Source organism: Ixodes scapularis, unplaced genomic scaffold (genome assembly GCF_016920785.2).
Source record: "Ixodes scapularis isolate PalLabHiFi unplaced genomic scaffold, ASM1692078v2 PGA_scaffold10__122_contigs__length_95168666, whole genome shotgun sequence".
In the NCBI taxonomy this organism is placed as follows: domain Eukaryota; kingdom Metazoa; phylum Arthropoda; class Arachnida; order Ixodida; family Ixodidae; genus Ixodes; species Ixodes scapularis.
Window position 1 is genome coordinate 44172230 of NW_024609836.1, and position 25772 is coordinate 44198001.

The 25772-nt window shown below is 44.7% G+C and overlaps 3 protein-coding genes across 5 annotated transcripts in view; 2 read left to right on the forward strand and 1 right to left on the reverse strand.

Moving 5' to 3' along the window:
• LOC8037095 (DNA replication licensing factor mcm5) overlaps positions 1-206 on the forward strand; it is a 31345-nt gene extending 31139 nt beyond the window's left edge. Inside the window, exon 15 of the mRNA XM_029991159.4 lies at positions 1-206. Within this exon, the coding sequence (XP_029847019.1) occupies positions 1-102 (102 nt within the window). The 3' untranslated portion in view covers positions 103-206.
• Positions 117-23307, reverse strand: LOC8037103 (KICSTOR complex protein kaptin). Of its 3 annotated transcripts, none has more exons than XM_040500304.2 (13): positions 23102-23307; positions 22724-22937; positions 21747-21832; positions 21159-21246; positions 18677-18731; positions 18424-18511; positions 17813-17883; positions 11925-12034; positions 10679-10786; positions 9169-9259; positions 7431-7566; positions 4983-5153; positions 117-318 (listed from the first exon to the last, which is right to left on the reverse strand). In XM_040500304.2, exons 2-13 carry the CDS (start codon positions 22935-22937, stop codon positions 202-204), a joined length of 1335 nt encoding a protein of 444 aa, XP_040356238.2. In that variant the 5' UTR covers positions 23102-23307; the 3' UTR covers positions 117-201. The 3 variants fall into 3 exon arrangements, with proteins under 3 accessions (XP_040356238.2, XP_040356239.2, XP_029847020.3); XM_040500305.2 differs by having other exon boundaries at positions 23153-23286; XM_029991160.4 differs by lacking the exon at positions 23102-23307 and having other exon boundaries at positions 22724-23080.
• LOC115329522 overlaps positions 23093-25772 on the forward strand; it is a 9891-nt gene continuing 7211 nt past the window's right edge. Inside the window, exons 1-2 of the mRNA XM_029991164.4 lie at positions 23093-23577; positions 23671-23835. Of these exons, the coding sequence (XP_029847024.2) occupies positions 23552-23577; positions 23671-23835 (191 nt within the window). The 5' untranslated portion in view covers positions 23093-23551. The remainder of the gene's footprint in view (positions 23578-23670; positions 23836-25772) is intronic.

A 25772-nucleotide genomic window follows, 5' to 3' on the forward strand; every position in this document is an offset into this window, starting at 1 on the left:
AAATATCCAGAACGTGCCATTCACAAGGTGCTCCACTACATGATTCGACGGGGCGAGATCCAACATCGTATGCAGCGAAAGATGCTCTATCGCCTCAAGTGAATGACACTTGGCACTTTCCCTTCTTACGGAAGGATTTTATTTTATTTTTCGTTTTGACATCTTGTAACATAGTTTTGCACGACATTAAACTTACATTTTTTAAACTGGGGGATCTGGGCGCTCTTCTTCGGTATCCGCCTGGGGCTTGTTGGTCATCAGTTCCAGTATCCTGTTAATCCTGTCGACGCAGATTCGAGCAGTTTCCTGCAGGTCATGCTGCAAGCAAGCAACACAATGTCTTCACGACTGTAAAGTTCATATTGCCATTATGGTTGCCTTATTATTATTATCATTATCTACTTCTGTATGTTAAGGGGACACACTTCCTGGGTGGGTCAATTTTTGAACCCTAGGCTTAAAATTAATAAAATTTGCAGGGTAGGTTGGTGGTCATGCTAGAGGGTGCATAACAAAATTTCAGGTCTGTCGGTTAATGGGAAGGAAATTAGACGAGCTTCTATCAGCAACACGCCTACATTGTTTAGCTAATATATCGTCGGAAAACTATCACAATATTCAAGATATTTGTTCGCTAGATATGTAGCAGAATGCCTAGAGGGGGGTGTGGCTATGAAGATTTTTGTAAAAAATCATTTATTTCTATGAACTTTCTCTTCTGCAAAATTGGTCAACTTTTTGGTCTTCTGTGTCTTCAACAAAATGTCAACATTTTTTATAAAAGACATCCGTAAAGTGACAAATTTCATAGCCGCATTCCTTATTAAGCTTCAGTCAGGAAAAGTGAAGAACGAGCCTTCCCTGTATTGCCATTATCAATTGATAGCATGCCTAAAATGGGATTTATGCCAAAAGGTGGAACAGAGAAAAATGTGTTCGAAATGCTACAAACCCTACCTTTTCTTTATCTTTGGTGGACAGAAAATAATTTATAACTATGCAGTGTAAACTAATTAAGCTTTCTTGGAATACTCTCTAGATATTGGTGGATGTATAGTCATATTTCAAAATCAACTTATTTTTTTTTTTCAGAAAATTTTTTTATCTGAGTACTGTCCCCCCCTAAGGAAGAACACTGCTTCTAAAGTCTTTTTTTATATATATAGCTTGTGATACAATTCAATGAAATGTACATAGCTTATCTGCCTCTTCTGTGAATATAAAAAGTTAAATTTGCAAGGATTATGGGAAGGATTTAAGACAAATCAAAATACATAGTAATTAAAAATAGAAAATGCATCTCAGTAAACTTAAATGTAGTGTTGAGCGAATATTTGAATTCTGAATAGTAGTTCCGAATTCAATATTTGCTTGGAGATGAATGTGGCGGGTGAGCTCCGTTGAGTGCGCTTCTCACCGAGCACCCGTGCACTGTGGGCAAGCAATGCCCGCGGAGCTCCCGGGCCCTGCCGGTATTGTTTTCCCGCAGTGCATAGGTGCTCGGTGAGAAACGCACTGAACGGGGCTAACCTGCCGCAGTTATGCAAAAGTATATGTTATGCAGCCATGTCTTCACAACCCGCCCTACGAGGTCTACTCCCCGAGCGTCCTCCCCCCTGCATCCACTGCGGCAACCTCCCAAGTACCCATCGCATCTTCTGGATCTGCCATCCCCAGGGGTGGAACGGCTGCGCCATTTTGCGCCAGACACATTTGTCTGCGCCATCCTGCACCATTTTGCGAAAACTGTGCCACAGCCAATACTTCGCGCCATTGTGCTCCAAATCGCACAACGTGCGCCAAAATAGTTCTATTTTGTCTTGGTTTCGGTTTTTGTCGACTCGAATGACAACAATGAGCGCGTTTAGCTTGGTCGGCCTTGCAATTTTTTGCTCCGTTTATTTTCCCTGTGTATCCCGAGTCGGAAGCACGCGAAAAAACTCGGGGGTCGGATTCCAAGCGCTACACCACCTGCGACTGGATTGTTATTTTTCAACCATAAGTGGTTAAGCAAGTCGGCCAAGGTGAGGTCGAGTCGTTAAGCGTCAGATAGCTTGAGGGTATGCAGCCCTAACGATGAAGCACTAAAAGATTCCTTTTAGTGTTTCATCGTTAGAAGTTATAACCACATTCCTGCAATATAAATCCGGACTTGATTGAACTGAAACGCTGTCCGATCCGAATCATTGCCGGCCAGGAGCTCTCACGCGAGCGGTAGATCTCCTCGGCGTACTTTAATCTTGCTCTGGCTCATCGCTTCGAATGTGATAACTCCGTTAATCGTAGTATGATGCTTCGATAGTGAGTTGTACAACAGGATAGACTCAAAATTTGTTGCCCTGTTCCTCCGCGCAACTGCACGCCCGTTGCTTACGCACGTCACGTAGATCGCACATATAATTACTATGTCGAGCAGGTGTGGGTCGTGCTATAAACAGTGCTGGTTTGCATCTTGAGCAGCTGAAAGCCACTCAGAAAATATCAAGGACACTATCTTCGGAAACATATGGTACTTGCTTTTTGGTTTTCACTAAGGCCACGTTTTTGCACCTGTTACTCTGTTATCCCATCTACATAACTTCCTAACCACTCATACTCATCTGTGCTGCTAAGCACAATTGAAACTGCTCCCGTGCTTGTCTAAGACACAAGCTGAAGTGCAATGAAAACTGATCTGAGCTGCTCCTAGCCTGCTCCAGAATGTAGTTTTAGCTGCTCCCAGCCTGCTCCAAAACAACAGTTTCAGCTGCTCCCGTGGCTGCACCCAAGTACATTTCATGAGTTCCACCCCTGCATCCCCCTCCCGTCCCTAACCCCAGCTGCCTGTCCTTCCTCCCCAACCCCGAGTGACCAACTATGGTTACCACACTCGTAGATCAAGTCTACCTTCAGGGGTGGAACGGCTGCGCCATTTGCGCCATTTAGCGCCAGACGCATTTGTCTGCGCCATCCTGCGCCATTTCACGGAAACTGCGCCACAGCCAATACCTTGCGCCATTATGCACCAAATCGCACAATGTGCGCCAAAAACAAAAGAGTATTTTGTCTTGGTTTCGGTTCCTATCGACTCGATTGGCAACAATTAGCCCGTTTAGCTTGGTCGGCCTTGCAATCCTTTGTTCTGTTTATTCTCCCTGTGTATCCCGAGTCGGAAGCGCGCGAAAAAACTCGGGGATCGGATTCAAATCGCTACACCTGCGACTGGACTGTTATTCTTCAACCATAAGCTGTTAAGCAAGTCGACCGAGGTGAGGTCGATTCGTTAAGCGTCAGATTGCCTGAGGCTCTGCAGCCCGGGATCCGGACGTCAGCCAATTGAAAACAAATGAGCAAAATACTCCTTTTAGTACTTGATCGTTAGAAGTTGAAACCGCATTCCCGCAAGATAATTGCGATTTGATAGAACTGAAACGCGGTCCGATCCGGAACCTTGCCTGCCAGCTGCTGTCACGCGAGCGGTAGATCTGCTCGGCGTACTTCAACCTTGCTCCCGCTAATCGCTTTGAATACGATAACTCCGTTAATTGTAGTCTGCTGCTTCGATATTGAGTTGCATAATGGGATAAACTCGAAATTTGTTGCCCTGTTCCCCCACGCAACTGCACGTCCGTTGCTTATGCACGTCATGTGGTTCGCACATATATTTACTATGTCGAGCACGTGGGGGTTGTGCGATAAGCAGTGCTGATTTGCATTTTGAGCAGCTGAAAGCCACTCAGAAAATATCAAGGACACCATCTTCAGAAACATATGGTACTTGCTTTTTGATTCTCATTAAGGCTTACAAAGTTTCAAGTTTTGGCATTTGTTACATTGTTATCCCATTACCTAGGTCCCTAACCACTCATGTTCATCTGTGCTGCTAAGCACAATTGAAATTGCTCCCGTGCTCGTCTAAGACACAAGCTGAAGTGCAGTGAAAACTGATCTGAGCTGCTCCTAGCCTGCTCCAGAATGTAGTTTTAGCTGCTCCCAACCTGCTCCAAAACAGCGGTTTCAGCTGCTCCCGTGGCTGCTCCCAAATACATTTCATGAGTTCCACCCCTGACCTTGCTGCATACATCCAGTCCTCTCTGGAGTATGCCACCAGAGGGGGTGCCTGGGCTAAGGCCCCTGCTCATTCTCTGGGCCTAATAAAGTTTTATCTCTCTTAACAATCCGCATTCATCATTCATGTTGTTTTTGTTTTTTTTTTCTTTTTTTGTTAAATATTAAATTATAGAGAAATTTGCATAGAGCAAGCAGATTTATAATCTCCTTGATTGGGATCTACGACAACCTTGTCGTGCACACGCCACAGTTCAATAATTAAGTTTATTAAAATTAACTGAGCTTTTAAGTGGACAAGTGGAGGGTTGGGAACAATATTCACTTGTTCAGGTGAATTTTCAGTTAAGCATGGTGCATGGTAGGGAAAAGTTTGGAGAAAATTCGACACTAGGTTAGACACTAGGAGCATGCACAAGGGTCCTTTCGTGACATCACGTCATCCCTTCTCCTTTTATGTACTCCCCTCTCCCGCTGAGGGGCGAGATTTTGACACAACTTCAAAGGCGTTTTAGATAAATGCGGGCATGAAATAGCCTATTTTTCGTGATATTTGTGATGCCTGAAGTCGGATTAAAAAGAATCGAGCGTTTTTAATCCAATTCAAGACCGCTTCAGCTTCCCTTTCAGCCACGTCTAATAATACTGTGGGTACAGCGGCGTCTCATGATGGCACGACTTTGAACTACAAGTTGTGACGTGCCACGCACACCACGAACGAACATAAAATCTAAGTTGGCTTCCATTCAAATGCAACTCTGCATTAATAGCATAGTCTGTTGCAGGTTAAGAAAAGAGGGGCAAGCCCCCACCACAAAGCTCTCTGATTGGTAGTTTCCTCCAGTGTTTGCTCTGCTAAAGTGGAGAGAGTGAAGGGCTTTGTGGGCAGAGCGTATCCCACTTTTCTTCACCTGTAACAAACCAAGGTAGCCCACCTGCAGTATGTGGAGCCCCTTGGTGGAAAGGACGAGAAGCTCGCAGGCACCGTCTCCCATGATGTCCAGGTAGTGCAGCGAGAGGATGGGGTGCGACACCGTCTGCTGCCACAAGAGGGCGTAAGCTTCCTTGCCCGATGGAAAGCGCTCCAACTTGTACACGAGTACTTCCTGCATCAAACAAGGTGCGAAAGATGACGGTGACGATTGGGTGATGCCAGCAACAAAGAGGATGTGTCGAGAGATTTGCATGGGCCTGTGACGCTCACAACTGTAGTGTGTGTTCGTAAGTTAATCAATTCATTTGTAAAAAAAAAATGTTTTGAAGATAGAGGGAGCAGGCAGGCGAGCTGGTTGATGTTAGACATTTTTGAAAAACCAGAGTCGACGGACGAAGAAGGGGACAACACACAAGATGTCTGAATGTTGAGACGTCTTCTGTGTTGTCCCCTTTTTCGTCCGTCGTCTCCGGTTTTTCAAAAATGTGGAAGTGTTGCTTTTTATTTCTAGCTTTTTTGTCTTCCAAAGGAAACGGGTGTAATTAATCGCTTCTCTCGGAAACCGATGGGAATGGGATAATCTCTTCAGGTTAGGTTATACATTCACCAAGGCCCCCGGAAAGCTGAGGCAATGGAGGAGGTGCTTTAAAGAAGTCGACCATAAGATGGAAATAAAGGAGCTCTACTCCTGTAGCCAGTAGCCATTTAATGCTCGTATAAAGGTCTCGTGACAATGTCATAGTGAATGACATAGTAGCACAGTGGACCTTGTTAACTTGGCTCCATGAAGTACCGTATTTACTCGCATAATAAACGCACTCCCCACAACCGGCATGAATATTTTGACTTTCTTTTTTTCCCTCCCGTATTCAATGCCCCTCCAATTTTCGGATCCGCAAGTCTCGAACAGCGTCCAATTTAGCAAGCCACAAAGCCAGTTTTCTTTTGCTGCCAAGCGGTCAGGCCAAGTCAAGTCAAACCAAGCCAGGCTGCTCTCGTAATGGCCGCAAATGGGTAGTTGCGGTAGTTACGGAAGTGATCAACCGTGAAACCGAGTGTCGCGCACACTTGACGAAGCTTGGGTCGCGGAATTGCCGAGCCCCGAACATTCTTCGCCTATCGGATGCATTGATGTCAACGAACAAGCCGTCATCTGTGGTCCGCTTTCGGACAGTGAAATCGTGAAAGTGGTTAGGCCTAGTTTCACATACTCCAGGTAAATGCGCTTATTTAATCCGCAACAGAACGACATGGCGAGGCGCACGCTGCGCTGTAGGCTGAGAGTGTCTGGTAACCTCTCCGTGAACGAAACTTGATCCATGCGAGCGGGCTTCGGCGGTTGGACTTCGTACGAGTTCTTGTCTCCGTGAACGAAACTTGATCTATGCAAGCGGGCTTCGGCGGTTGGACTTCGTACGGATTATACCCGAGTGTGCCTGCACGCCGGATACTAGCAATATATATCGCCTAAGGACGGTAGCGTTGCTTTTCGTGCTGAGTGAGCTTCATAGGGCGCTTTTCCTTCGGCAAAAGGCACCCCGAAAGCGCCCTAAAAAGGTTTGCAATTTATAAAGCATGGTTATTGTGGCGCACCCCCGACCAGCCCCGGTTGCGCCTCCATCACTGGAGACGTGCCACAGTACCTTGCCGTGTCATATTGGCACCTAATATGACATTTGTACGAAGTGTGTAAATGCAAAAATTTTACTCCGTGTAATGAACGCCCCCCCCCCCCCCCCCCCCCCCAATTACGTGTCAATTTTTCGGGAAAAAAAGTGCATTCATTATGCGAGTAAATACGGTACCTTTGTTTTTCCACTTTGTGGGAGCCTGGCTGAATTAATAATTCATCTGGGTGAGATTACCTTATGATTGTTTCTGAAAGAGGAAGAAGGGTCAATTGGTTGTGACCTCCAGCCACCATTTCATGGCCTTTTTAATAATGCGGTAGAGCAGCGTCATTCTCTTGTGCCAAACAAAGTTGCTTGTTTCTGTACCTCTACGACATGTCTCTCGTTCACAAAAGCAAAAGATGACATGCAAAGCTGCTACTGCAGTCTTCAGCGGACTGCATTACAGCTCCTCTTTGCCATACAGTCAAACCCGTTTATATTGAACTCGCGAAAAAACATCTACCAGTTCGATATAGCGGGTAATTCAATATAAACGTTTTAATGAATTTGACTCTCAAAAATCCACTTTCTGCTGACATATCACAACCTCGGAGTGCCCGTAACTTTCTAATCATTTTAGATTTTTCTCTTCAACACAATGCTCCCAATTGTGGCATTTTTCTTGAGAACAGCTATGCCGTACTAGTACTACTTTGGCGGACAAAACGAGATTGATGAGCATAACGAACCAAAAATTGTTTCATTGTCCCTTCAGCCGAACGTCTCAACCGCAGATTTCTTTCTCTCCGAAGTTGAAAACGCAACACAGGACGTACCTGGCCGTAAGTGCCAAGGATAACCTCGTTCTCCCCATCCATGTCAATGTCTGCGATGCATCCGCAGGTGACGGAGTCGAACTGGTCACTGCACGGGAGTGTGGCGTATGCGTCGAAACCTCTTGAAAGAATGTCTCTGAGGAGATGATGAAGGACGCCCGTCAGTATTCGTCTGTTGATCTCGAAAGCACCTTCGAGGATGTCTGTTTGAGTAAAGTTATTAAGCAGCTGTGGGAACCGTAACTGCCCAAGCAGCACGAATTTTGGCCAAGCATTGGCCATTTGCTGACAATGGTTTTTTGGCCAATGGCCAAAGAGTGGCCATTCATCGGCCAATGCTAGGCCGATGGCCAGTGGCCAGTCGACAATGGCCACAGAAAGGCATTCGTCGGCCAATGGCTGGTTATTGTCTGGCCACTGGCCAAATGACTATTCCCAGGCATTGGCCAATGATTGGCCAAATCTGTGCTGCTTGGGTGCCCTTCGCTTTTTGTCCTGGTCGCTTCATTCGATTGCCGTGCTCGTACAAATTATTAGTGTCTTCAAAAAGCCGCAGTGTCATCACGAACGTACGCTCTGCACACGTTTGTCGTAATCAGCTTCAGTGGCTCGCAGTCTTGGTGAAGCACAGGAAAGGCAGTGTGTAATGGTGACTCGAAGCATGACCAAAGCGCCTACAGATGCACATACCTTTTGACCTTCTGAAAGCTGTTTACATGCTAGACACAATTTCCTGGGGAAATGTGTCTCTTTCTGTAGAATGCAAGACGTGGCAAGAAAAATAAATAAAATTTCTATCATAAATTGGCATGCGGCAAGACACAGGCGCTGGGTGCCAATTGTCGATTCCAATTTTCATTCCAGATTAGGCTGACAGGGTGGGTATATAGTCATCATCATAATTTATTATTGTGATGATGATGGCAATTAATTAAGTGCTTATACAGCAGACTCCCGTTAAGGCGAACTTGCTCACGTTGAATTCTCGGATATGCCGATCAAAGTAAGAACATTTAATTAATTTCCCATAGACGCAATGAAAAAAAAATCATCTAACACAAACCACTTTGCGCATGCATTTTGGTTAATTTGAACTTCAATACGTCCCTTTTGCAATGGCACTGCACCGACGGCGGTGCCACGGCAGTGTTCGGGGAGGGGGGGAGGAGGACGGCGCCGGAGTAGCGAGGGATACGCGTGGTCGGGGTGCACAGGAGCAGCAGGTACAAACATGGTAAGCCAAATAAATGTCTCTTTCTAAGTTTCTCTTCATTGTAGGCCTTTTCATTCTGTGTTTATTGGTCAACAGCAATTCAGACATGCCCAGTATGATAATTAGGGCACTTCTGTTAAGACGAACATCTGATAAGCCGAACGGATTTTCAGGGTCCCTTCGCGTTTGTCTTAAAGGGAGTCTACTTATTGTGCTGCCAAAATAAAGGCTTGTTTGTTCTTGCAAGCTACTACACTATGAATCATTAAAAAAAAAAAAAAAGAACTGGTCGGCATATCTTCTTTTGGTCCACACAAAACTTATGGCAGAAAAGTATTATATAAAAACAGTAGCAAGGATTAGATATTTCTATAACTTTTTCTTTTTTGGAAGAGAATGTAGGACGTGTAAATGCTTTCTTAAAGAGGTTTTTAAAGGATAGCTTTCCTTCGGGAAGGACATTCTTTATCCATGAACGTAAACATCCACGAATCGCAGGCTGACGAAATTAGGGACCCCACTTACCGGTAAATGAATGACGTTCCCAGAGTGGTCCCAACCAAAAGATGAGTTCTGGAGCTTTCAGTGGAGTCATCTTGAATTTTCTTGATGCCAGCTGGGCAAAAAATAAAGCGTCGATAATCGCGTTCCAATTTCAAACTTTGGGACCCCTGCCCCAACAAATGTCTTCGTAAATGTTTCATGAACAAACAACTTGTGTGGAAATAAAAACACTTTTTCACTGGACTTTCGCTAACACCACTAAAAAGACACTTGCATGCATGGCTGTCCAATGAACAATAATAAAAGTAAACAAGTTAGTATTAGGGCCAATGAATTAAAGGTGACTGATGCAATAACTATGCTTGTTCAAAAAATGAAAAAAGACAGACATTCTAACTGTACAGTGACCTTAAAAATCAAAAGCACATCCTTCTTGTAAGAGAGTCGAGCAGGTAGCTGTTTTTATTGCGTTGATGTTTAGTCTAAAGCTTGGTTCACATATTTCCGTTTGCAACCAGGAGCGTTAAAAGTACAGTTATTTTCATTGCATAAGTAAACTATGCATCGCCGTATGCTCGTTCTCCGCCCAAATGTAGCACTAGCGGTTGGAACCAGGTGGCCAAGCTTCAGAACTAACCATTCCCGGTTGAAAATTTCAACCGGAAAAATGGGGCACGCTTTTGCCTGTTTTTGGTAACCGGCGCCATTCAGCTCCGCGTATTCGAGAGCTCCGTTGGCCGCCACTTTTCCATTGAAAGTTACAGAAAATAACATAACTTTCAAGAGAGATAATAGTTTGTTATGAAACTTTGGCGTCTGATTCGGATTGCTGGTAATACATCCGGGCCGAGAATGAGCGCCCGGGGATGCATAGTTTATATTTGTAAAAAAAAAAAAACTATACATTTTTTTGGATAATTTTTTAAGCATTTGCTAGATCTTATCTACGCACTACCTATGAGGAACTTTTCGCATTGTCAGAAGTATGTATGATGCGTAAAGTGTATGTATGATGCATGATGCATAAAATGTATGTATGATGCATGATGCGTAAAAGCATCATACTATCATGATGCTTTTACGCATCATGATAGTATGTTGCATAAAAGATAAAGAAAATATGGACAAACGGATGAACGTCTATCGAAGCCAGCTAAGGGAGGGTGGCTGGGAGGTTCTGCTGATGCCATGGCCCTTTTAGGGCGAGGGGGTAGTTGGGAGGTTTTGCCGATGCCTCTTGTCTTCTCCAAAAAGGAAATGACAGGTTTCAGTGTGGCCAGATGTTGAAATATACATCAATCGGAAGCGTTTTAAAGCTCCCCGGTAAAAGGCACCATCGTGTCCTCTCACCATGAACCGCTACAAGTGGGTTCAACGCACCCAACAACACTCAAACGTAAATTCGCAAATCGGCCACCGTCGTGTCGAGCGCAAAACCGGTGTGTCAGTGCACACTGCATTGCAGCGACCCATGTGCAGATCACACCATGCGAAGTCGCATACCACACGCCGGCGCCGCGCAGCGGCTCACCGTTTTCGAGAAACTCGGGGATCGGCAGGAAAACGCCGTCCTCGAAGAACTGCACGGCGGAGACAGGAGAGTCGAGGTCCACCTTCCAAGATGACACCACCTGGATTTCTTTCGTTAGGGGACCACAAAACAGTTATTTGGCTCGGACACCACTACTGCGGTTGCCGATGGGATGCGAGAATGGAACGACAAAGAGACGTTTCGGTTGTCCTGCCTCCAGCGCGAGGTCCATGGCATAGCCAGGAATTTTTCGGCGGGGAGGCTGAGGTCCTCGCCATGACTTGAGGCGTGGACAATGTCCACGCCCCAAGTCATGGACATTGTTATGGCGATGTCATTTTGTTGCCACTTTGGGACCACATTTTATGCGTGGGCGGAATAGGACGCTAAACACACCAGACAGAGTCGCGTTCGAGGCACCGCAGCTCTACTATGAAACAGCGAAGCTTGACATGAGAAACGGGAAAATTTCGAAAATGCTATATTTGTAATTTTCTAATATTTAAAATCTCAAATATCTACCTGGAGAAAGCGTGCTGCAAACTAAATTAAACAGCAAACGCTAATCACGGTACAAAGATTTTGGAACATTCGGAAATTACAAAAGTCTTTGGAGTCCTCCGAATTCTTGCGTCAAGCTTCACGGCTTCACACCTGTGCTCTGGCATTGAGCTTCCTTGCACTGCGCCGGCGTGCTAGGAGAAACGGCCGACTTGTCAAAGCATCCCGGTGGGCTCTTTCGGAGATTTTGCCGAAGGTTGTAAATCGGCCTTCTTTAGTGATAATTAGAGTCTAACCCCAGATTTTTAAAGGAGAGTGCCGGAAAAATAAACCTCGGACTAATACCGAAATAATTATGGTAGTCGTTCATTTGCTCATCCTCTCGCGCATTTCACCCCAATCATCAAGGCTTTTTTTCTTTTTTTTTTTTTTTAATACAAGAATACGAAGTGTATTTTGTGTAATAAAACTGTTTCTTTTGATACATATCCTTCCTAGAAAAGATTTCCAGTTACGATTTCTTAAAAGTATCCACACTCAATTCACATTATACGTCAAATATTTGTATTTGAAAATATTAAAATTTTATTTACAGTCAAATTTTTATATTTATATTGGATGCTCAATAAAACTTTTCATAATTGCACACCCCTAGCAAAAAGTAAAACGAGTGAAGTAAAAAGTTCCACGACCAATCAATATTTTCCGATTTAAGACAAGCAAATGGCTCAGAGGGCATACTGACCGTTTCCATTCAATGTCGTTACAGAGACTTGGACGAGGCCGCTCTCGCAGCCAATGGCCGACAGGCGGCTAGTCTCGTTTTCAACGTATTTCAGCGACATCATGAGAACGCTGGAGATAGAAATGGGTGTAAAAACAAATAGGAGGTAAACTATGTCACTAAAATTTTATACATAAAAGCCAGACGTACAAGCCCTCCAGTGATGTTTGAGCATCTGTCTTTTTGAATAGCTTGCTTTGCACTGTATCTCATTCAGAGCCGTATGTGTAGAGAGTTTGGTCATTAACTACTAAGAAAAGGCGAAAATAAGGGCATGTCATGGGCCAAGATTGTTTCAAGGACCTCGAGCGTGTTGATTGACAGCACTTGCTCAACCACCAGCCCCGAATACTCTCCTAGTGGAGGCAATGAGCTTAAAGTTACACTGACAGGGTATTTATGCTCGCCAAGGTTTTTATTTGTGCATGACATATCAAAGCCCAACTACCCAGAACACAATTTGTGGCTCGAAATTCGTTTTCTTTCCACCCGAAAACCATCGATCGAGAACTGGTCGGAACTGGTCACTCTCTTCTCCGTGGTCACGTGCCGTTTTCTATGGTTTAGACACAACTACCTAAGATAATCAAAGTCATGGGTCATCAAAAGTACACGCGCACGCACCAGTCGTAGGTTGCTTCGTATGTGGGTCATTGGACTACAAGTGGCATGATACACAAATGTCTTGGCGAATACGCACAGGTTGCAGTGGGCTCCCATTCTATGATGGAAGTGAGGTGCTAGCCTAGAAGAGCTCCGCTCTTCTTTACAATAATTCACAAGAGTGAGATGCTCGCCGGAAATGCTCCAGTCTTCGTCAGAATGTCTCGCGAAAGAAAGGAACGGACCAAAGAACACATCGCCGAACAGGAGCAGCGACCCACGGAAGTCCAGCGTGTCTGTCTTTTTTCGAACCGAAGGTTCGATGATCGAATGAAGCGGTTCGAAAGGTTCGAAATATTTAGAATTTTCTAACTTTCCTTTTCGAGAAATTCGACCGAAGTCGAATTTTCGAACTTGTTAAACTAAGAAGTTTGACGCTTTTTGAAATTTCGAACTTTGCACGTTCAGAAATGCAATGTTTTTCTAACCTTCAAACTTATTACACTAAAAAGTTTGATCCTTTTCTAGTTTTTAAGGAGCAAAATTTGATGCTTGTCGAACTTTCGAATTGTGATACACTAAATTTCGATGATTTTCAAACTTTTGAACTTCTTCCACTAAAAAGTTCGAAGCTTTTCGAACTTTGGAACTCTTTTTGCTAAGAAATTCGATAATTGTTGAACTTTAAAACTTATTGCTCTAAAGATTTAGAAATTTTTCGAATTTTCAAATTCTGAAAAGTCAAAAGTTCGACGAACTTCGAAATTTTAGGGTAACAGCTCGAAGTTCGTCGAACTTCGAAAGACGGGCAGGGCGTTTCATTTGGATTCAAGCAGTGAGGTACATTCGTAATTCTTTTTTTCGAATTTTTACATGCGGTATTGCATTCCTAACGAAGTGCAATGCCGTTTATTCCAATGTTCTGGCATGCTTAGTTTTAAAAAAATGAATTCCCGAAGGAGCCAGGAAGGACGACGGGTTTCCGACAGTTGTCGTTTGTGCTATATCTGAAGCGCGTCATAGCCGAAGCTATTTATGCTAGAGATGTTAAACTTTTTAGGAATGATCTATGTAAATCCTAGGTAATTGTCATCCTAAGATATGATTATTGTTGTTCAAGACGAGTTTCGAAGAAATGTCCAAACATGTATCTACGGGCAATTACGCCCTAAAGTTGGTAATTTTTTTCGTCTATATTGTTTGAGGTATCGCATTTAAATTAACACCACAGACAGTACATATCATTGCCATCTGCAGAATACAATATAATGTATTTATTGGTTTTTTTTCACGTTGAGGAATAAATTAACTCATGGGGGAAGATTTCTAATATTGTTCAAGTTCAGCATGTCATTAAAAAAAATTTTTTTTTTTCTTATTTTATGTTTTTGGGGCATGTTTCTTTCAGCCTGTATAAGTTTTTGGTAGGAAAAACTTGTTTCAAAGTTCTGTGCCTCGGAATATGCAAGAATACAACACTTCCGGCGGGTTCTTGATATTTTTTGTTTCTCCAGCTTTTCTTCCCACATTTACTGTTTTTTAATTTTTTTTATTAATGGCACAGCTGAAAAGACATAGCTTTGAACTTCCGAACCACCAAGCATGTGATGAGTAGTGCCTTCTGACAATGAGTTTCTAACAATGTCCATCTATGCCAGGGGTCTCGAACACGCGGCCCGCGCCTCGCTGGGATGCAGCCCGCAGGCAACCGGCTAGGAGTCCCGGTTGTCAGGTCTCGAGCGCTAGCATGCGCCATCGTGATCTCATATCGCCGATTCATTTTCGCTCGAAAAGTAGTTCCTCTCTTTTAACATATTCACATAGTTTTTACCTATCAGTGTTCATTTGCCCTTTGTTTCGCTTTATGTTTTGCTTCCCAGCTTTTATAATGTACAACAATTCCGCTATTAGGCCACAGGCGCGAGCTCTTTGTTGAAGGATGCTTCTCGGCTGCGCAAACTCTCAATCAGCAGGAGCATATTGAAAAACAGCGCGAATAACACACGGACAAGGGAAAGAGAACACACAGGACAAGGCGCTCCACCTTCTCCTTGTCCGTGTGTTATTCACACTGTTTTTCAACATGGATTCTTACCAACTAGCCCAACTTTCCATTCCAGCAGAAGCAACTGCCGAAGATAAAGCTACGAGCTCGGAATTCTCTTCTTAAAAAATATCACCATTAAAAACATGTATGGGTGTTGTAATAGAAATCTTCAGGAAAGCAAGAACTGCCAAATTAACTTATTGTTTTTTAGAGACATATTGAGCTTGGTTAATTCAAGAGTGAATTGAGCAACATGAAAGACAATGTAAATGCTCTCTTGTTCTATTAAATATGCCAGCACAGTAGCGGGGCGGTGTCATTTCCATTATTGTTATCACATCAGGTCAGGGCCCAAAGTAGCCATATGAACAAATCAAATCTAAAAACGTCACTAACAAAATCGAGTTTACAAAAAGCATAGAGCACGAGGTCTCTTCTCTTTCAAATCGTTTGACACCGTCGCCCCCCCCCCCCCCCCCCCCACTCCCCGGTCAACGTTGGCCCTCGGCCTTCCCAGTGTGGGCTATCTGGCCCCCACGCTCAAATGAGTTTGAGACCACTGATCTACGCAATCTTTTATGCAGTGAAGAGTGACAGTAGCCATACATATGCATTAATAATTCCAGATTAAAATAAGCTCGAACACGCCCCCTTTCCCCGTATTGTTTTCTTTAACAGTCCGAAATATCTAGGGGGGAAGGGGGGAACTGGAGCCCCCCCCTTCCGTTTTGCCTCTTCCGACGCCACTTGTATGGTAGAACGCTCCTCGACCTCGAGTTGTGTAGGCTTCTGTGCTTTTTGCTCGGCGTTTCTTCCGTCCCAGAAAATAAACCTCCAAAGCAATTACAAACTAAAAAATTGTCAAGGTGTGGGCGAGCTTGTGTATGTTGATCACGATGTAAAATCCTGAGACTGGGAATGAAATTTGAAAGAAAAAGTGTGAGAAAACAGAAAAAAAGGGGACAGGACAACGTCTCAAACTCAGCTCAGTTGAGTTCGAGACGTTGTACTGAACTGAGTTTTCAGCTGAGCTGAGTATGAGACGTTGCCCTGAGCTGAGTTTGAGACGCTGTCTTGTCCCCTTTTTTTTTCTGTCTTCTTACACTTTTTCTTTCAAATTTCATTCCCAGTCTTAGGATTTTGCATAATGTACAAACTAAACTTACTATATGTCAGCGTCACTCGTGCGGCGTTCAATCGGATTACTACCAGCGTGCAAGGGGGTAGGGAGGCAGTTTGCCAGATAGCTTTAAGGTCTATCTGAGCCTTAACCACCTGCCTGCCCCTGGCTGTTTCGAACAGGATGAGTATCGTTAAACAGTGCATTTGTGTGATCACTACTGTGTGATGCACGTTAAAGATTCGCCCCCGGGCTGGCGGTCACAAGTACTGATCTATGGTCACATGTCACTCTACACTGGCAAATATTCCAGCATATCTGGGACACTCGTCGTCTCATTTAATTGCCTGACTAACTTCGCACTGACTAAATATCACACCCATACTTTTCTAAACCTGATTTCGTGAAAACCAGTGAGGCATGAAAATGTTATTTGAAACTGAAACTGTGGAGGAACATGAAAGCTGAACTGCAAAGTTTGCACACTTGGACTTAAAAGAAATCCGAAACCTTCGAAGTTTTTTTTTTTTCAAATTTAGCCCCAAAAAAAGAATTGAAACCTTCAAACTTTTCAAACTTTATGCAGAAAAAAATTGGAAATCTTCGAATTTATCAAACTTTGTCTATGAAAATTCGAAACGTTCGAATTTTTACAATTTAAGATCCAAAAAAATTCAATATCTTTGAATTTTTCGAACATCAGATACAAAGAAATTAGAAACCTTCGAACTTTAGATCCCAAAAAAATTAAAAACTTTTGAATCTCTCGAATTTCAAGTTAGGAAAGATCGAAATCTTTGAATTTCTCGAACCTCAAGTAAAAAAATATTCGAAATAATCCAACCTGAACTTTTAGAAACTGCAAAAGCTTCAAACTTTTCAAATTCGAAACTCCACGGTGTTTTGAAGTTGCGAACTTTTCGAATTCGAACCTCGGTACGGTCTACAATATCGAAATCTTTCGAATTTGAACCTCAGTTCGAATTCGAACCATGGGTGGTTCGGGGCATCCCTAGTGCCGACGAGACATTGGAAAAGAGAGAACAGCGTTTGGCTGTTCCCTGTTTTCAGAGAAGCAAGCAAGGCCTGTCCTACCACTACCTGGCGCCGAGCGAGAGAAAGAGGTCCATCTCAACTTAAAGGAGCTGTGCAACGATTTTAACGTTGAAAGAATCAGCATCTTCTGCTTTTGATATTGTTCACCTTGTCACAAATGACAGAAAACAAACCTCCTTTTATCGAAATGTTGCGATTCCGCCGCGTAATAGCGAGGCAAAACTTAGAATATTCCCCGACCTGCAGCCGCGAGCGGCGGCCATGAGAAACACGCGGCTTGACGTCAAAGGGGAATCTTGTAGAAGGATAGCAAGTTGTGCGAATACCTGCTCGATAAAAGGTAACTTTTCTATAAATCTTGTCGTTCCAACATATATATAAATGCGTCAAAAACCTGGTATCACCGACAAAACTTTTAGTATACGGAGTTTTAGTGGCGCCATCTATCCAAGGTTCACAAAACCGTCAGCTCTCTCTGCTACCGCGAACAGCCGCCAGAAACCGGAGGGGAAGGGGGACAGGGCCAGACGGGCTATGGCCGGATCCGGGTGAGACTTTCCTCCTTTCACCATATTGTTCGCGCGGCACCCGCCAGAACGTGGTCACGCGGTTGCGAGCGGATGAGTTCTCGCTGCTCAGGGATGGCTCTAGAGTCTAAAGAGAGAATTTTTCTGGATCCCTGCGCCTACCCCCTCAACGTCACTGCGCACGTGACCCGGAAGACGACGTACGAGTTGAAAGGCGGCAAAATCTGGATCTTTTTCATTTCTTTAAATAAAAGCTAGGGTATCCAGGCAAAATCTGTTTTCTGTAGTTCACTTCAGAAGTGTCAGGCATCAACTTCCACAATAATTTAAGCAAAGCCCTGAAATTGTTGCACAGCTCCTTTAATCGGTGGACCATATATGGCTCTCACAGAAGAAACGTTGAAGTTCCGTCGCATTTAAACATAGTTTGCGGCAAAGTACCGTGCAAATGCAGCCTTTTTTTATTGCAAACATGTATTATTGAGATATCACTCACATGTCCTGCACATCAGCAAACTCCGGAAAATGGATGTTGACAGGCACTTCGGTGTAGCTTTGATGAACATCCTGAAGGCAAAAATTTTAAATGCTCGGCATCAAATAGAGATTTAAAAAAAGAAAGTGAGAATTGGAGGAAGTCGACGTGCAGCCAATAAAATTTCGGCATCCTCCCACTCTTTTGTGCAAAGAGAACTAGGATCACTATCGTCATTAAAGAGGTGAGAACGGCAGGAAGAAGCTTCGGGTGCACCACCTCCATTATGATCGTCGACGAATAATATTCCTAGAATTTCCACAGCAGTTCCTATCCTATGCAGTTTAAAGAAGATAAGTTTACACAGTACAAGACGGTACAGAACGCCATCGCATTTCAACGACAATCTGCGCAGCAGTTTCGGCAACAATTTTTTTGTAAATTCAGTCCACTACTATATGTGGCTCTGCAAGCTGAACCAGAGCCGTAAAGAGAGAGCATAGAACTACAAGACAAAAGGATTAAGGCTAAATGTGTTTATCGCCGGTACTGACAATGCACCTTTGCAATGGCACCTCGTTTTTATTTGAGACGATATTGTGAATCTAGGATAATAAAGGCGGCACACAAACCTCCTGGTATAGATGGATCCTGGAGTCGCTCCCACAGAGCAAAAACACAAACTCTCCGTTCTTTCGGTTGGTTCGATTTGGAAACAACCTGGAGACGGAAAGAAGGCATTCAACCATTTGTGCATGACCAACAAGAATGAATATTCCCCTGTTAATCATCCTCCCATAGTTGACTTAAGTCAAAGTTTCTTTATAGTATAGATTGATAGCTCGCCTAAAGCACCATGTTGGTCCACACCCCCTGGGTACTTACAATGCGTGGGTCAGCTGATACGGAATGAAGTTCAGCTCCAAACTCTGACAGCCCTCTGTCGAAGCAAAAAAGTAGTCATCAGACACAACATTGGGCGATAGGTGAGGTCCTGCCATTTCAAGCTATGACAAATCTTTACTTGAGTGTACGTCTTTAGCCATGTTAAGTCGGTTACATTGCTTTTTTAGGAAACGAACTAGATAACTCAATAAAAGAAAAAAGAAATGCACCCCTTTCCCACACTATCGTGGCAAAAGCAGTGATATAAACGCAGATCATATTTGTTGTTCCACAGATGAACTCTATACGCATTTTGTACCTCGATGACACACATTGTCATGTGTAGTATCTTGAAAGGTCCCGCCAAAGCTAGCACTCTGGCGGGAGAGGATCGCAAAGTTTGCATCTCTTGCGGTCGCACACGCCAGCTTTAACGTTGCTGTTTTATGCCTCTGCCATTTCCTCCAAAGCCTATGCCGTTCTCTTTTTCCGCCTCCTCCTGCATACTCTCCCGCCGTATACGAGAGCACGCTTGCTCAAAACCTATATAGGGGGTCTCCAAACGTCTTAGCTAGGGGGCTGGAAAATAAAAAGGAGAATATATAAATGAGGAAATAGTGAATAATTAAACCTAAATAAGCATTGAAATACAGAAATCTAAACAAGAATAAAGATTTAAAATATGTAAGTTGGATGAATACATGTATGCCGTATTTACTCGCATAATGAACACTCTTTTTTCCCCGTGCCTTCATTACACAGTGTAAAATTTTTGCATTTACACACTTTGTGCAAATGACATAGTAGTTACTAATGTGACACGGCAAGATAGTACTGTGGCACGTCTTCACTGATGAAGGCGCGTCTGTGCCTTGTGCCAAAGGAAAAGCGCCCTACGAAGCTAACTCAGTACGGAGAGAAACGCGACCGTTCTTAGGCCTAACCACTTTCACGATTTCACTGTCCAAAAACAGGCCACAGACGACGGCGTGTTTGTCAACATCAATGCATCCGAGAGGCAAAGATTGTCCTGGGCAGGGAAATTCCTCGACCCAAGCTTTGTCAAGTGTGTGCGCTGCTCGGTTTCACGGTTGATCACTTCCGCACCTAGGCACTTGCAGCCACTACGAGAGCAGCTTGGCTTGGCTTGAGTTGGCCGGACAACTTGGCAGCAAAAGAAAATTGGATTGGTGGGCTTGGTGGCTTGCTAACTTGGATGCAATATGAGACTCACGGAGCCGAAAATCGGAGGTGCGTTCACTACGTGAGGGAAGCTAAAAGTCCAAATATCGGTACCCGTTGTGGGGTGTGCATTTATTATGCAAGTGCGTTCATTATGCCAGTAAATACTGTATTTTTGAATTCAATATGGTGCTAATAATGACATTTCAAAAATTAATTCTAACCCAGAAAACTCGCCAGGCATCAACCAATTATAAAGCACTCGGGGCACTTTTACACAATCATAGGGGGGTGAGAATAGTAATCTTATGATGATGAAATGCAAGTTAGGACATGGGGCACTCAGCATGATATATACACGAGAATGCAAAGGAATTTGAAGAAAATTACACTGACGGAAACGAAGGACTACAAACAGTAATGCCGGTGACAACAACGTACGATAAAGAATGTGGCGAGAGAACCCGCGTTTCGGAGCAGTTGTCTCCCGTGCTCGTTGATGTCTTTCTTTGCACTTTTAATGTGCATTCCAACAATGTTTCTTTTTTTCTTTTCTTTTTTAGCTTGGGTTTATTTCTCCATTGGTAGCAGCTGGCCGGGTGTAAAGGCCCGTTCACACTCTTGCGACTGCTTGCGACCTCTTAAACCTGGGTTCCTTAAAACTTCTTAAACCAGAGAACACACTGGCGCCATCTATTGGGAAGCAGTGTAAACTCGGCGGTCCGGCATATTTTTTTTTTATTTCTCGAGCAATATCCTTTCTTTTTTGGCTCGAAAAACTTTTGTCAATGTTATAAACGAGCCTTTCTATGGGTATTACGCACATTTGACCTTGGAAATCCCGCAAAACCTTCGCTTTTGTGAAATGCAGTTCTAGGGTCACCGCATAGATGGCGCCACAATGTCAGTGTGTCCCCTCATTCTAGAGACATTTAAGAAGTTGTAAGAGATCTCGTCTCTCTCAGTTGTACTCGGTCGCAAGAGTGTGAACGGGCCTTAACTGGAAAGATTGTGGATGTCCGCAGGGCGGTCATGGCCCAAGGGGCGGGGTTTGGAGACCCCCGATCAATACAACAAGACTGTAGCACCGTAGTACCGGCCTAGCGAAGGCCCGTGTCGCACACAGATTTGACGCATTTGGTTGCAACCCATGCTTAATTGGCAAGGAATCGGGTTCTAGCCGTCTGCTGATGCAGCGGGCGTGCAATTCTCTTTCTTGCAAAAATCTGCGCTACAGGAAACTGTTAGGTGCCAGTCACATAACGCACGCCGCGTTACAATAAGAAAAGCATAGCCTCACGTGCGATCCTGTCCAGATCGAGGCCACACCCAGGCTCGGACTGGGAGTAGATGTTCAGGTAGTGCCTCTGCAGCTGGTTTTCGCCCGGCTGAAAGATTTGACGCGAATCCTTTTGAAGTAGTGGTAGCGGCAGTGGCACCGAAGAGCTTCTCCTGATGCCGCGACGGTCACTGTCAGCCCAGAGGTGAATGCATCGAGGTTTATGCCCAGAAAGCCCATGACAATAACATGTCTGGTAGGTATGTGAAAGGCAGACGGTGCAACACACATGCATTGCACTGTCTGCCACTTTGGTGTTTTTTGTTTCTTTTTTTGCTGCACATGTCACTGCGTTTGCCGTGGGACGTAAACGAGGCGTAAAATTATGCCGCTCCTCGCCGTTTCGTCTCCGTCGCGAGTGACAAGTCACGACACTGCACTACATAGAATGATGCCCTATATACGACACGGCTTGGGCGTGAGCATTTGCAATGACCTTATACTGGGTCGGAGCAGCTGCTGATCATGCCCCAGTGTCCACATTATTGCTGCTTGTTTGTAAACAGAGCATTAATGTACAGCATGTTTTAGAAAAGGTGGGGATTTTACCCTTATGAAGGCGATTCCGATGATGATGTCCAAGTTGTCAGGCACAGATTTGCTGAAAGCGTCGATAGCAATCACGTCCGCTCCCTCTGTCAGAACGAGAAAAAAGGTTGGGGGATAAATATGCATTAGAGGAAAAACTATTTATACCTCATTTGAAAGGGATGTGTGCAAAGACAATTACTAACTTTTTTTCTACTGCATGACCCAATTTTTTTTTTGTCACTATAGTGGTACCATCTACTTTAGATGAAGTGAACCGCAAACATCGGTTTGTCAATGCAGTGCTCTGCGATTTAATTACTACAGAGCTCCTCGTAGCCAGTGTATTTTGTGTACTAAAAAATTGGGGGGACGATCGTGCAGCGTGGTGCGTTTAAGCAGCAGTAGCTGTGCTGCTTATTCAACAATATGACGATGACGATCGTCACATTGTCGCCAAATTTGCCCGGGAAACTGAAGTGGTGCATAGGTCACATGACATACAATTTTTCCTCTCCTCAGCTGCTCTGCTTTTCTTTGACGTCTGCGTTCGTTAGACTTGACGTCACACGTCTCCAGCCAATGGTGTGCCTGTTATTGCCTACCCATCTGTACTGCCGCGCCCTCCTAGACTTCGCTTTCCCGTTTTCGGGACTTGAAGGCACAACCGAGTTCCAACAGAGCGTGTGATGTCCGGACCCGCATGATGAGCATCGTGAAGGACACAAGCGGACTTTGGCGGAGGAAAGCTTTCCCCCGGGCCAAAAGAAAACAGACGGAAGCGATCGCCGCACTTGATACGGCGACGTGTAGCTTCACGCGTTTTTGAGGTGTCCTGTTTAAAGAGCCCTGGAAGTTCACCAGATAAAATTCACCACTTGAATACACATTCGGCAAAAGTTTGAGGTTTACATGTGAGCGCCGATTTTTCCGGCTCGTTTGACAGTGTTCCGTCGTTCGGCCCTTTTAACAGCGAGAACCTTACGAACGGATCTTACCCGGCAGATACGTGAAATGTATCTCCCTCGACGACGGCGTGAGCATGTTCTTCTTGTTCCTGGTGTACTCGACGCAAAACACGTTCCTCTGTAGGCACGATACCAGGACTTTGTTGACATCGCCGATGTTCAAAGTTGTCATTCCGTAGATGTTGCTCTGCGACGGCAAGCCCGAAAAGTGAGCCTCGCTCATCTTCTTCGGTTCGTGGTGCATCTGAAATAAGCCGGGCCAGGGGAACATCTTTGCTGGTACGAATACAAAACACTCATAACAGTCCCTGACGAAATTTTAGGGAATCGGTCGCACATAAGCGAGCGCCAGATAAGAATAGCTTTATCGCGATCATCGCGATACCACCTTTGAATTTAGAAGCATACCTTATCTCCCAGCCAGAATCAACAAGGTGCTATAGCAAAAAAAAAACTAACAAAAGTGTCACGCAGATGGAGATCAAGTGGATGCAAAGCACGTTTCGGAGGCAAATTTGTTTTGTCTATTTAGCCGTCAAAACAATCCAGCCGCCTTGTGCATGCATGCTGCGTGCATGCCAGCTGCTACGAAGGCTCCATTCAGCTGTCCAACCAATAGCTCCAGCATCGAGTCGTCTAAACTACTAACGTTTGATCACGTGATATACCATTGACCAATCACAACACTTGGCGCCAAATGCTGATTGTTGTCTGCGAGAATCACGGGAGCCAGCCGGTTGACAGCACGAACGGCACGAAGCCGACGAAGCGAGGAAGTACGAATACGAGCTTTTACGAGGCTCGCGGCTGCTCTGTTTGGCGTATCCCGTCTCTGAGGGCACGAGAGTCAAATTCGAAATGGAACGGACAGACTTCGATTTGACGTAAGTTCAACTGCCTCTTTTTGTACCTCTATATACATTTCACGAAGAGTAATAGCTGCGTTCGTCGCATGCTAATGTGTTCTCTTCGTGCAGCTTCAGCTGCCCGATATGCTTCTGTCCGAGCATCAACATCGTTTTCGGAAGCTGCCAGCACTACGCCTGCAGCCAGTGCTTGTACGACGACGTGGACGACAGCCTCAGATCCACCTTGTCGAAGTGCCCCATCTGCAAACGGCCGAACGCGTTCCCCCCTTCAAGGTGGCAATTTTGCGCATTCACTTTACTTGTCATGTTGATGCTTATCTAAAGAACACTGCGTGGCCTACGAGCAGCATAATTCAGACGCGCCAAATTCACTTGAAACTCGCCGAATGAAATGTGAAAAAACAATATTTCGTCGAACAGTCGTAGGCGCGTCTCGGCGAATGGCCCTCGTTTTGGCCGCATTCTGCGGGATTATGCTCGACCAGGTAAACACTACAGCCGCCCGTCGTCAGTAAACGAGGAGGACGGTCGTTTTATAAGTTACTACATCGAGCATGACCACAAGCGAAAATGAGTCAGTGTTGAGATATGTATCACAGATCTCGTGCGGTGAAGCATCTGCGCAGGTGCCGTGCTTCTGTCGGCAGGCGTGATGTTTCAGTCACACCGTGCGACGAGGAGGAAAATCTCCTCTGACCGCCAGAGGTCTGTCCAAAGCCACGATATTTGAGGTAGATGTGTATTGTTACTTCTCCGTGGTCGGTGCGAAAAGAAACAAGATGACAGAGACAGCATTTGAAAAAAAAAAAAAAAACGTTCGTTTCGTACTGTATGCCATACGTAATCGGCAGAAGAAAACTTATTAAAGGGATACTTCAACGAAATTTGAAATATATCCGTCGTGTTCAAAAATGGGTTGAATATGATCCACAATATCAGTAAATGACAATCGCACGTTTGTATTTTTGAGCCTGGTGGCTGTATTTTTTGTTATAAACGGCCCACTCTAGCAAGCGCTCGGAGAAGGCCCAGCATAGAGCACGTGACATCTGACGCAATCGTGACGTAGGTCGTCTCGGGACGAGCAAAGCTACGGCGAGGCTGACATCGAGGGGATGGCCTAGTCGTTCCAGCCACCGAAGCGGCTGCTTTTGTACAAATTTTGAGTGACGGGTTAATCTTCTATAATCTTGTAGGGGGACATTTCTCCTTCCCCTCTTCTCTCGTCGTGGCCGGAGGCGACACTCACCGTCACTAGGTGCCAAGGTTCCTAGATGGTCATTACAAACGAGGCGTTAGTGACATCCACCAGGTGCTCTTTGCTAATCGTTTAATTCGTTTCAAAATTCCTTTTCGTGACTTTTTTAGCAAGATATTGGTGTGTTCTATGTGATACTGCTCCTTTGAACACAAATAGACCATAAAATAAGCACAGAAATTTCGTTGTAGTATATCTTTAACATATCGCCCAGTCAGTTCGCCGAGTAGCCCTGACAGATCCGTCGGGCGGTGCCGATGGACACGAAAGAATCAGTGTTTCGAAGTCACTGCTTTCTGACAGATGGCTTGTGGGTTATCACTTTATTAGTTTTTATGATAATGATTCCAGAGTATGCCGTAGATGCGGTAGGTACGTGTTCAAAATTGCACTGCACCTTATGGAGCTTGACCGTACCATTTCAGACGTCAATTTGCTAGTCCATGCTTATCACTGCTTAATATTTTGTACTGTGTGTGCAGTGCACGATTCAAGAAACATTTAGGTGATGTCACCTGATCTGCTGGAGCGTCCAGATTATGTTTGGCGCGCCTGGCGCTTCTCTAAAAGGTGGATAGATGGTGCCCGAATCAGCACGCTCCTTCCCCGTTATATCGGCAGGGAGGATTCTTTTTTCGGAGGTCTGCTCACCTTCGTGGCATTACCTCACTGTTCACGAATGTGGACCTCTTCTTCCTCTTCTATTTTGCTTTGGGCCTCTTGGTCGGAGTGCTCTCTGTGTCGGCATGAAGTGAACAAGTTCTGGTTTGAGGCTAGGTCCGAACGCATTCCATCCGCACCTCCTCCCCGGTGAGGGCGGCGAGGGGCATCACCTAAATATGTTTTCGTGATGCAGTGTGAGTGCAATTGACATGCAGTATTTGTTGTTTTGATCCTACGATCGGGAACGAGAATGGCTACCGGTAGGGTGCTGCCGGCACATGATTAAATT